Raw genomic sequence first — 12,858 nt, forward strand, 5'->3', positions numbered from 1 at the left:
ATGTAAATGCTAAAAATTTCAAGCACTAAAAAGTGAATTGCATGCAAAAAAAAATCAAATGTTAATTTCTGAAATTATTCAAAAACAATATTGATGTTTTTTTCCAAGTAAATATTATGGAAGCTTGTTTTTGCCACGGAATAAAGGTTTTCTAATGTTCAAAAGTTTGGGAAAGAAATTAGTATTTTTGTTCATCAAGGACGCATTAAACTGATCAAAAGAGACCGTTATAATGTTGCAAAAGATTCTATTTCAAATAAATGCTGTTCTTTTGAACTTTCTATTCATTAAAAAAATCCTGAAAGATGAAATATCACGATTTACATAAAAATATTAAACTGTTTTCAACATTGATAATAATTATAAATGTTTCTTGAGCATCAAATCATCATATCAGAATGATTTCTGAAGGATCATGTGACACTGAAGACTGGAGTAATGATGCTGAAAATTCAGCTTTGATCACTGGAATAAATTACACTTTACTATATATTCACATAGAAAACAGATATTTTACATTATAAAAATATTTCACTATTTTACTATATTTTTGATCAAATAAATGCAACCTTGCTGAGAAGAGACTCAAAAACATTAACAATTCTTGAACTTTTGAACCCCAGAGTATAATTCAGAGAAAAGCAGTCAGAATTGTGAGATTGCACTTTGAATTTTTTAATTGGGTGGCAGAAACAAGCTTCCACAGATGAAAAAGCACCAGAGAGATCAGCATCACAGTGTTTATGTGCATCAGAAGACTGGACTTATTTCAGTTTTCCACACTGGAAGCAGATAAAAGCATCACTCATGAATTTACAGCGCTTCAATTCGTCTCCAATGAAATGAGAAAACTCTCCAGTGAATCACATGATGTAATGAGCAGCTCTAACATGATTAGTAAAAGGGCTCTTTTTGTTTCTGTCTGACCATCCGCCACATTCCTCCTCGTGAACAACACACAAACACTGCTGCGACTCCAGGAGTGTGAGCGACAGATCGCTTTATTCCAGCTCATCGGTGCGAATCTGAACTCATCAGACAGAAGAAAACACTTGAATATTTACACATTTATGGGCACACTGTAAAAGCACAGTCAGACTCCTATTGGCTGCCTGTCGAGGCTCCTCCCACATCCCGCGGCGTCGCATGACCCGGGTGTCGTGTTGCCCTTCCCTGTGGGTGTGGTTTGTCAGTAGACGGGCGGCTGGTAGCTGCTCTGGCCGGACGGGTCGGGGTTCGGTATGAAGGGCGGCTGCTGGTAGACGTCCGGCCCGGCGTTCTGGAAGGACGGGTATGCGGGCGGAGCGTAGGGTGACGTGTGGTCGATGGGCGGATCGGCGTAGTTGTGGGTCACGTCTGCGACGCCCTGACGAAACCTCACCAGAGCGAAGTAAGTCAACGCTCCCTGAGAGGACGAGAGATTCGGCTGTCAATCAACAACCTTAAGGGTTCAAAGTTAACAAAAATATGAAGAATAGATTTCATCTTTAAAGGGTTAGTTCACCCAAAAAACGAAAATTCTGTCATTAATCACTCACCCTCATGTCGTTCCACACCCGTAAGACCTTCGTTCATCTTCAGAACACAAATTAAGATATTTTTGATGAAATCCCATGAGAATACTTTTGGTGCGCCAAAAAAACAAAATAACGACTTATTTAGTGATGGCCGATTTCAAAACACTGCTTCAGGAAGCTTCGGAGCGTTATGAATCAGTGTGTCGAATCAGCGGTTCGGAGCGCCAAAGTCACGTGATTTCAGCAGTTTGACACGCGATCCGAATCATGATTCGACACAAAAGATTCATAACGCTCCGAAGTGTTTTGAAATCGCCCATCACTATACAAGTCGTTTTTTGCCGCACCAAAAATATTCTCGTGGCTTTATAATATTAATATTGAACCACTGTACTCACATGAACTGATTTAAATATGTTTTTAGTACATTAAGGCGAGACACTACAGGTGAATAGGGATTTTTTTTTAATTAAAAGATATCACAGTGAAACTTTTCCAGTTTATTACTGGCATAAACATAAGAAAAAAATGTATTACAAATTTTGTGTAAATTTATGTTTTAATATGCAAATGAGGCCTTATATACTTAAATATATGCTCATTTGCATACATTTCCAAAAACAAAATCTGAAAATTGGAATGGTCCAGGTTTAAATTTTTTGGTTATATTTGTTGACATATTAGATGAAAGGGCTTTTACAGAAGGGATTCTGGATATCTTATTTTGTGCTTTAGTAAATTAGAGAATACTGACAATAGCCTTAAAAAACCTATTTTCGCCATGTTTTTTTTAGTAAAATGACCCATAATTCAGGATAGGAATGATATATCAACAAATCCCTCTGTAAAAGCCTTCAGAATATAGTTAAGTATAAGTCTGGAAAAGTTGGTGCTTGTAGGTGCTACTGAAGTGGATATATCTGACTCTGAGTGTGAGAAAAAACTCATTTTGAGAAAACGGCCTTTAAAGTTTTTATATTGTATAAGTTCATTTATTTCTATTGAAACCCCCGACTTACAAACAAAATATATATTCAGTTTATTAATATCTGTATTATGTAATATTTAAAACACATGGAAATTGATAAATGAATAAATTATTAATAACAATAGCCTTAAGCTGAAGAGAACTACCATAACAAACACACATAACAGCAGTCACAAAAACTGCAAACTTCTGCAGTACCTATCTCTCTCACACAGACTACACTCCAGCAACACACTGCTACAGAACCCATGATTCTGTGGATCGATGTTAATTTTCAGCCCTGATCCAGCACAGTTAGGACAACACAAACACATGACTAATTCATACAATCGTGTGACGTGAATTATGAGCCATTCCTGTGTGGCGCGGCTGTCATTCCCAATCCCTCCAACACACTCTTTCCCTTTCCAAACAATAGGTTACGCGATGAGACACTCGATGATGGGGTTTCATCGTCTAATCTGTTGTTTACTTTCATTTTACTAGCTCTTGCAAGTGACAGCCGTTGCCGTATTTTGATTTCGGCGTTGTCGGCATTTTCTCTCAGGCGCAGAATAAACAAGGAAGCGTGACGCCTGAGAACCAATCACGTAGTCGGAAATTCACATGATCAATCAGATGTGGGTTTCGGCTGTAGATTCCCCGGCAAACTTTCGCGGTTGGTTATTTCTACAAAGGAAATGTCCATATTTGGATTAGACAGCGCTGTTAATGAGACTGAGAGCTTTACAATGATACGAGGCATAATATGTTTCTGTGAATGGAGACGGCACGGGAGCTCGCGTTAGAATGCTAACTTTTGGTGATTTCCGATAGAAATCTAAAGGCGCAAGTTGACAAAATGTAATGAAATAACCACCTTAATGTGTAATGTTGACATATTTTTTATTTTGACATGAAAGCTTACATGTTAAGGGAGCAAACTGGCCCAAAATCTCAAAATTGACCACTGCATGAAAAAACGATGTTTTCACCTGCCGTGTCTCGCCTTAATGGATCTTGAGAGAGGAAATGTCATTGCTCAGGCCTCACTGAGCCATCGGATTTCATCAAAAATATCTTAATTTGCGTTCTGAAGATGAACGAAGGTCTTACGGGTGTGGAACGACATGAGGGTGAGGAATTAATGACAGAAATTTCATTTTTGGGTGAACTAACCCTTTAAGACAGCGGCGTCTCACACTCACCCAGGATGCGATGGAGAAGAAGGAGAAGGCGATGACGGCGTGGACAGCGTCTGTGGGGATGCCCCTGGTGTCGTGGGTCTTTGACCACTGATCGGCCATGAGACAGAAACACACAAACCACAGGAAGGTCCAGGAGCCTGATCAACACAGAGTCATTCACATACCATTATAGCTTTTAATATGTTCAATCAGTTTGTATTTTTACATTTTCCATTTTCATTTTATTTAAGTTGGCATGAGAACGCCACCTCACTGAAATCACATTTAAACTCATTATTATTCTCCCGAGACTACATTTTTTGACTCTAACTCCCCCTATGACTCTACAACACTCGGCTCAGACCTTCAGGCTAGTGTGTGTGCATTATCTTTTCTAACTGATCCACTTATGCTTTTCCTAAAAATTAAGATTAAAAAACATAAAAACCCAATAGATTTACATTGACGGAATGATCAAATAAGCAAAGACTGTTAAACTCTATCTATGATCTTACAATATCTATCATATTAAAACATGCTTGCAACATGACAATCATGCTAACAACATAACATGCTAATCATGCTAACAACATAAAATGCTAAATCATGCTAGCAACATGCTAATCATGCTAGCAACATTAAAATCATGCTAACTAACAACATAACATGCTAAATCATGCTAACAACATGCTAATCATGCTAGTAAAATGCTAAACATGCTAGCAAATTCAATATCATGCTAACAACATAACATGCTAAATCATGCTAGCAACATTAAAATAATGTTAACAACATAAAATGCTAAATCATGCTAGCAACATTAAAATCATGCTAACAACATAAGATGCTAAATCATGTTAAAATGCTAATCATGCTAGCAACATACTAATCATGCTAGCAACATGCGAAATCATGCAAACAACATGAAATCATGTTAACAACATGACTATAATGCTAACAACGTAATATGCTAAATCATGGTAGCAACATTAAAATAATGCTAACAACATAACATAGCTTGCAACATGACAATCATGTTAACAACATAACAAATGCTAAATCATGCTAACATGCTAATCATGCTAGTAACATGCTAAATCATGCAAACAACATGACAATCATGCTAACAACATCAAATGATAAATCATGCTAGTAAAATATGCTAATCATGCTAACAAAATGCTAAATCATGCAAACAACATGACAATCATGCTAACAACATGACAATCATGCTAACAACGTAACATGCTAAATCATGCTAGCAACATTAAAATCATGCTAACAACATAACATGCTAAATCATGTTAGCAACATGATTATCATGCTTGCAACATGACAATCATGCTAGTAACATGCTAAATCATGCAAACAACATGACAATCATGCTTACAACATAAAATGCTAAATCATGCTAGCAACATGCTACATCATGCTAGCAAAATGCTAATCATGCTAGCAACATGCTACATCATGCAAACAACATGACAATCATGCTTACAACATAACATGCTAAATCATGCTAGCAACATGCTAATCATGCTAGCAAAATGCTACATCATGCTAGCAAAATGCTAATCATGCTAGCAACATGCTACATCATGCAAACATTATGACAATCATGCTTACAACATAACATGCTAAATCATGTTAATAACATGAAAATCATGCTAGCAAAATGTTAAATCATGCTACCAACATGCTAACAATGTTAAATCTGGTTAACAACATTAAATCATGCTAGTAACATGCTAATGCTAACTTCATGTGCTCTCAGGATAATCGTAAATACGAGTTTCCTAGGTAAAAATGGAACATGAATGAAAGTTGACCATTTTGAAACTTTAATGCGATGAGCTCGTAATCACGACTTTAGAAGTGGGAATTATCAATGAGTCATGATAGCAACATGTTAGCAACATCTAAAAACACCCCATCAACCTTTCTCTATCCATCTGTCATCTTTATCTCATCCATCCATCTCTCTCATGGACTGTATTCCCTTCAAAACATTTAAACTGAAAACATTTAAACTTCAGGCTTTCTCAAGCCAACTTCAAAGTTTGTCGTTTTAGTTAAAGTTTTAGTAATTTTGGCCCTTAGTAAAGCGGTGTTGTGTGTGCGGAGTAAACATGGTTACTGTAGTTCTAGAATGAATGTGATCATGCATTTACTCGTCTCACAGGGCTTTATCAGTACATTTGCGGGTGGGGGAAGGGGTGGCTCAAAATGGTTATTATTTAAAATATAATTATTTAAAATAAGACAAAACAAGCTATAAAATAATCTAAAACAACTAAAACCTTAATTTCAGCCCCTCAAAAATGCTTTTTTTTTTCTTTCTATAAAGAACCACTTTATCTTCAAGTAATTTAGTGAAAATGAGGACTTTTACTAACAAAAATGTTTTAATGGCTTGTTTTAGTTAACTTTAATAACCCTGGTACACATTTCTTGACGTCTTGCTCGCTCACACAGGAAGAGGTCGATGTGCAGTAAAACCACAGAGCGTTTCACTTTTACAGGACGTTTACAGGCAGTTCATCTAAAACAGATGATGCTACAACAATAACAGGTCATGTGGAAAAACACTTAAAAAAAACGGCACCACAGTTTCCACAAACGGAAGAGACGCCGCTGATTAAACATGTAAATGTGACTGTCTTCAGACTGACTGATAAAAACACTGACACAGAATTATCACAGAATTCGATTACGATTACTATTACTATTCGATTACTGAGAGTCAGTTGGTACTACTATAATAATACTGAAGGTTAAATTAACTTATTTATATACAAACACTTAAATTACACTCAATGATGTTTTTATTATAAATAAAGTTTAGAATTACATAATCATATTTCTACTCATTCTTTTTTTTTTAAATATAAACATTTAAATCGCGGCTGTCATAACTGATTTATTCAAACATGCATTAAATATTGAAGAACATTAAATTATAATGAATATGTAACGGTGCATAGCTATATTTATCTTTCTAGAGTTCACTTTTCTAGCTGACTAATGAGTTTATGGTCACTGAATATGTTTTTCTGAGGTAAATGTGACGTCACGTGACATTGTTTACAAGCTGACGTCTTTCCGAGGTTGAAGCACTGATTGAGCGATTACACGAGACATTATACGGATTTCAGTAAGTTGTACTGTATATTTTAACATACCTTCAGATGTTCATGTTTATTTCACTGTAACTGGTATTAAAGCGGAGGAGAGGATGATCACATGCTTCTCTTTAACTGAGGCGCTAAAGCGATCTGTCACGCCACATTAAACAGCACCAAAACGGTATTTATTTTTTGAATCTCATAATAAGATGGACGTCATTTGAAATCTGAGACTTTGCTTCATATCAAAGAATCGAAATTTAAGAATCGATATCGGTTCGTAAAAATGAGAATCGATTAAAATCGAGAAATCAATATTTTTTTTTACTCAGCCCTGAGGTCTTCACTGGCTATGTGTCATCCACATATTCTGTGCAAATTTTGGGATATTGCGTTACAAAAAATGGTGTATGGACATGCAAGTTGCACATAAATTTAAAAAAATGTGCAATTTTAAAAAAAAAGTATGCGCTGAATTGGGGGATCATCTTTTTTATCCAATAAAAAGACATGCACATAAACCACAATGCAAACACATTTACTGAACAAATCCCTCATAAACTCATGTGACTGTGCCTCAGCAAAGGCTGTGATTGGATAACTGGACTAACCAGCGGACCAATCACATCGCAGCATCTCAAATGTTTTTTTTGTGGTTCTGAAAGTCAAAGTCATCAGAATGATTTGGTTTAATTCCTCCAGAAGCGTCTCTTCACATGATCACATGACAGCATTTATTATGTTTTGTCTGACGCTCTGAGATGAACTCATTTATGATGGAGGAAAAAAGAGACACTTACATTTTTATGACAGATATTTTGCAGAAATTTCCCATAAAGTGGTCATTTTGTTCTCATGAACACGTGGGATGGAAACGCTGCTTTATTCATGAATGTTTATGCCTCATTCCAAGTTAAATTCTCAACTTTGGATTGAAGCAGCTACTGAAGACTATAGTAGAACTGAAACTCAAATACAGAAGATGTTCTCACCTGAGAAGCCCAGATCCGCCATCACGACGTACTTCCGCTCCTGAGCATTGCTCATCAAAGGCAGGTAAGCATCAGCCAATAGGAAGACTACGCAAGCCAGGAAGGCGATGACGCCGATTCCCACCCCATAATGACAGGCGCCGTCGTTCCCGTTGAAGACGCACTTCACTTGGGCTTCACCGTAGTTGTTCACGTAACCTTCAGCGGTTATGGAGGCGAACACCACAATGGCAAAAACCTGAGAAGAAGGGAAGTGAAAACTGCATCAAACCACAGCGCAGAAGTAAAAGTAACCATCTTCTTTTCCCATTAAGTTATAAAAACGTTATTTCACTTGAGTGCAAGTAGAAGTACTGAAAAATAATATGACTCAAGTCAGAGTAAATAAGTAGTTTGCTTGAAAACTACTCAACTGTTACAAATTACTTTAGTAAACCTAAAAAAAAGAAAAATGTGAAGAACTGCTGAACTGAATCACTGAACTGAACTCAAACAAAATTGAACCATATTTATTTATTGTCACACATTGTCATTGGTCAGCGCCTTGATTGGCTCATGAAGAAGAATCGTTCAAAGCTTCAATTCTAAATCATTTTATCATTTTGGTAAATGTTGATTTATAAATGAAGAGTTTTGTTCCAAAATGCAATAAATCCATTTTGATTAATTTGAATAAAAATGTGTTTTCTTTACCGAGAAACTTTTCTGTTTCAAACGTTCACATAGCATCTTTTGATATATAAAAACATTAAAAATTCAAATCTAGATTTTGATTTTCAAAGATTTATTATAAAAAATTATTCTTTTTTTCCCCAAAATGCAATAAATCCATGACGTTTTTTTGTTTTTGTTTTCAAAATGCAGTTAATCCATCAATATAAAAGTTATTTTTCATATTGAAAATACACAACAAAAAAGACAAAAAAGAAGGGGAGAAAACATGACAGAATAACACGATGGAAATCGCATTTTGCGCAAACTTTTCAATACCGACCAGATACAATACTGATTTTGGTGGAAACTCAATTTTTTAAAAAAAAATGCCGTTTATTGCGTTTTGGAAGCAAACTCTTCGAATATAGTTATCCATTGTTAGATCGTGTTAATGATGCTAAATTATATTAATTTATTTGCTACTTTATTTTAATATTTAAATGAATTGGTATATGTAGAAATTACACAAGATGAGATTTAAAAATACTTTTAAATCAGTGTTAGTTCATGCTAACTATTGTGTAATGTTAATGCATAAACAACCTTACAGCAGTTACCGATACATTAAATAAAATTTTTAAATTTTTCTTTCTACCAGCCGTTGACGATTCTGAAAGAAAACTCGCCGTGATTTTGCCGTTGCTGTAGTAATTATCTTTCACACGCATTTCATTGAGAGATAAGCAGAATTATTTTATCGGCTTACCCTAGCAACCGCATAGCAACCACCCAGAATACCCTAGCAACTGCATAGCAACCTCCTACCATCCAAAATATCAATAATTTTCCCTGATAGATTGTATTTATTCCAGCTTTTAAAACTACTTCAGGTCAGACTTTCTCAAGATTTGTGTCGTGTGATTTCGGTAAACAATTTACTTTGTGCATTCACACCGAACATGACAAAATCAATGATAACTCATTATAACCCTTTATATTACTTGAAGCACCCAGAACAGACTGCCTCAAGCTGTAGTTGCACGACTAAACGAGTTTAACACTGACTGTTAATAACACACTATTATTAAGCGTGGTTTAAACCATTATTGCCCCAACCCCAGAGCTAAACTGGAAGTTTGATTGGCACTGCAAACGAGTCAGACCTGTCTGTTGATGCCTGAAGTGACTCCAACCCAGCATGGTCAAAGGTTTTACTTTTACTTTTGGTTTAAAATAAATGTACCGAATTAGAAAATTCAAGTAAAACAACCACAATTTAATTATACTCAAAAATAGAAAAAGTACTGTAATGACAGTAGTTTTAATTCACTACTTTCCGCCTCAGATGCAGTGAGAGGAAGATGGAAACACTAAGAGAGAGATCACGCCTCCGTCGATGCAAATGTGTCACGCAGGAGATCAGGCTCATGAAAGCCACCGATGCGACACAAACCAAACCTCATAATCACTGCAGGAGAAACAGAACGTCACTGTTCTCGTGTTACCTGCCATCTGCTGTGTTTACATGTCAGCGCTGGGACGGGGGACGGGGGACATTCTGTACTTGTGTACTATCACATGACACACAACTAACTAACCACTGCCTGAACGTTCATGTGACTAGAAGCCGACTCACTGCTGGTGTGCAAATGTGTGTGACACTAGTAAACAAATTAGACTGAGAAAATCTAGACGAGGTTGACAAGGTCATCTGATGCGGTCAGTCAAGATATGAATCAGCTCTTACTGACTCTTCGCTCTCATATGGAAAGTCCCTTCAGATCATGTTCTTAACAGAAAATTCCGCTTTAATTCTGAGAATTTATTATCAAACAGCCTCTTTCAGGAGAATGACAGATTGGAGGATGTTTTATAAAGTTCAATGGAGAATATACAAAAGATTAATCAATAAGAGACCTTATCTTCTCCAGCTAACGGGAAACGTTCTGGCAAGGTTCTCTCAACGTTCTGAATAAACATTATTCTATTAACATTAACAGAACCTTCAAACGTTCAAAGTTATCTGCACTCTAAAAAATGCTGGGTTAAACGTTCAAACCCAGTGATTGGGTTAAATGTTTGTGTAATATGCTGGGTAGTTTTATTTAACTCAACTATTGTTTAAAAATTACTGTATGTCTGGCTTAAAATGAACCCAAAATAGGTTGGAAATTAAAAATCAGACACATAATTACTAGAGGAAACAATAATAATTAAAAGATGAACATTTATTATTACACAACTTAATAAACGTTTATTGTTTAATTATTATTCATTAAACTGATTAATAAATGTTCATTTATTAAACATATTAATGCATTTTAATTTCCAACATATTTTGGGTTCATTTTAAGCAAGAAATACAGTAATTTTTATACAATAGTTGAGATAAACTAAATTACCCAGCAGGTTGGGCAAACATTTAACCCAATCGCTGGGTTAAAACAACTGAAATGCTGGGTTAAAACAGCCCAGTCGCTGGGTTAAAACAACTGAAACGCTGGGTTAAAACAACTGAAACGCTGGGTTAAAACAACTGAAACGCTGGGTTAAAACAACTGAAACGCTGGGTTAAAACAGCCCAATTGCTGGGTTAAAACAACTGAATCACTGGGTTAAACCAACTTAAATGCTGGGTTAAAACAGCCCAATTGCTGGGTTAAAACAACTGAATCACTGGGTTAAACCAACTTAAATGCTGGGTTAAACCAACTGAAACGCTGGGTTAAAACAGCCCAATTGCTGGGTTAAAACAACTGAATCACTGGGTTAAACCAACTTAAATGCTGGGTTAAAACAGCCCAATTGCTGGGTTAAAACAGCCCAATTGCTGGGTTAAAACAACTGAATCACTGGGTTAAACCAACTTAAATGCTGGGTTAAAACAACTGAAACGCTGGGTTAAAACAACCCAATCGCTGGGTTAAAACAACTGAAACACTGGGTTAAAACAACTGAAACGCTGGGTTAAAACAACTGAAACGCTGGGTTAAAACAACTGAAACGCTGGGTTAAAACAACTTAAATGCTGGGTTAAAAAACTGAATCACTGGGTTAAAACAACTGAAACGCTGGCTTAAAACAACTGAAACGCTGGGTTAAAACAACTGAAACGCTGGGTTAAAACAACTTAAATGCTGGGTTAAAAAACTGAATCACTGGGTTAAACCAACTTAAATGCTGGGTTAAAACAGCCCAATTGCTGGGTTAAAACAACTGAAACGCTGGGTTAAAACAGCCCAATTGCTGGGTTAAAACAACTGAAACGCTGGGTTAAAACAGCCCAATCGCTGGGTTAAAACAGCCCAATTGCTGGGTTAAAACAACTGAAACGCTGGGTTAAAACAGCCCAATCGCTGGGTTAAAACAAGCCATTCGCTGGGTTAAAACAACTGAAACACTGGGTTAAAACAACCCATTCACTGGGTTTGTCCATTTTCAACCCAACTTGGGTTATTTTTAACCCAGCATTTTTAAGAATATGGTATTTAATAATGTTTTTAAAACATTAGCACAAACAATTGTTCATGAAATGTTTTTTTTTTTCTGAAATGTTTTAGTTGGACGTTCATCTAACGTTTTTTAAATGTCACTACTTGTTTCAGAACGTTCAGAGAACATTAAAAGTAACGTTTCCATAATGTTTGCAAAATTATACAATGGAATGTTTCTTTAACGTTCGCAAAACGTTTTTAAAACTTTCAGAAATAACGTTTTCATGGGAACGTTCTTAGAACATATTTTTGTTAACTGGGAATCAGATTCAATGGTGATTCGACTTCAAAAGCCACTCTTAACCTCTTCCAGCACAATATCCTACTTTTAAAAACTTTACATAAAAATAGCATTAATTTAAACATAATTAAAGCAGTAATTAAAGTGCCGCAAATTCAATGATTTAAGCACATATTTCCAGCCGTCGATTATTGATCACAGTGAGTTGAACGCGACACATGTCACTCACCCAGCTGAGGAGTCGTATGATAGTTTGAGGCTGTTTGATGAATTTGATGAGATCGAATCCCGCTCCGGCGAGAGAGGCTCCGTACGCCGCACTGCTCGACTCCATCGGTAAAACACAAACACACACACTCACACTAACACTAACACACACACACGAGCGACAGCTGAAAACACAACAGCGACACACACACACACACACCACCGGCGCAGCTGCTTCCTCAGATACTGGTGTCAGTCAGGTTCGCGAATGAATCGTTCTTTTGAACCGGCTCTCTTTGATGATTCAGATGAACGCAAGGGGTGGTTCGCTAACATGAACTGTTCAAAAGAACCGACTCGCCAAAATGATTCGGCGTTGCTAAATAGAGTGAAAATCCAATAAGGTTAAAGTCCTAATAGATACTACAAATCATTACGGATAAAATTACGTTACTTTAATGTTTAATAATAGGA

General features: G+C 36.3%; 1 protein-coding gene across 1 annotated transcript; it reads right to left on the bottom strand.

Moving 5' to 3' along the window:
• Window positions 1–651: 651 nt before the first annotated feature.
• syngr2b (synaptogyrin 2b) lies at window positions 652–12,653 on the bottom strand. The gene is made up of 4 exons (XM_048172310.1): window positions 12,407–12,653; window positions 7,789–8,026; window positions 3,693–3,829; window positions 652–1,405 (listed from the first exon to the last, which is right to left on the bottom strand). The coding sequence occupies exons 1-4, from the start codon at window positions 12,509–12,511 to the stop codon at window positions 1,190–1,192; spliced, it is 696 nt and encodes a 231-aa protein (XP_048028267.1). The 5' UTR covers window positions 12,512–12,653; the 3' UTR covers window positions 652–1,189.
• Between the last annotated feature and the right edge of the window lie 205 nt (window positions 12,654–12,858).

The sequence above is a fragment of the Megalobrama amblycephala genome, linkage group LG21 (genome assembly GCF_018812025.1).
Source record: "Megalobrama amblycephala isolate DHTTF-2021 linkage group LG21, ASM1881202v1, whole genome shotgun sequence".
NCBI lineage: Eukaryota > Metazoa > Chordata > Actinopteri > Cypriniformes > Xenocyprididae > Megalobrama > Megalobrama amblycephala.

Bases quoted from the DNA above. Each gene is read 5' to 3' on its own strand.
- syngr2b (XM_048172310.1), bottom strand. From the start codon at position 12,511: ATGGAGTCGAGCAGTGCGGCGTACGGAGCCTCTCTCGCCGGAGCGGGA. The intron at 8,027-12,406 runs GTGAGTGACATG...CCTTCTTCTCAG, and splicing joins TCATACGACTCCTCAGCTGG to GTTTTTGCCATTGTGGTGTT. The intron at 3,830-7,788 runs GTGAGAACATCT...TGTGTTGATCAG, and splicing joins GGCGGATCTGGGCTTCTCAG to GCTCCTGGACCTTCCTGTGG.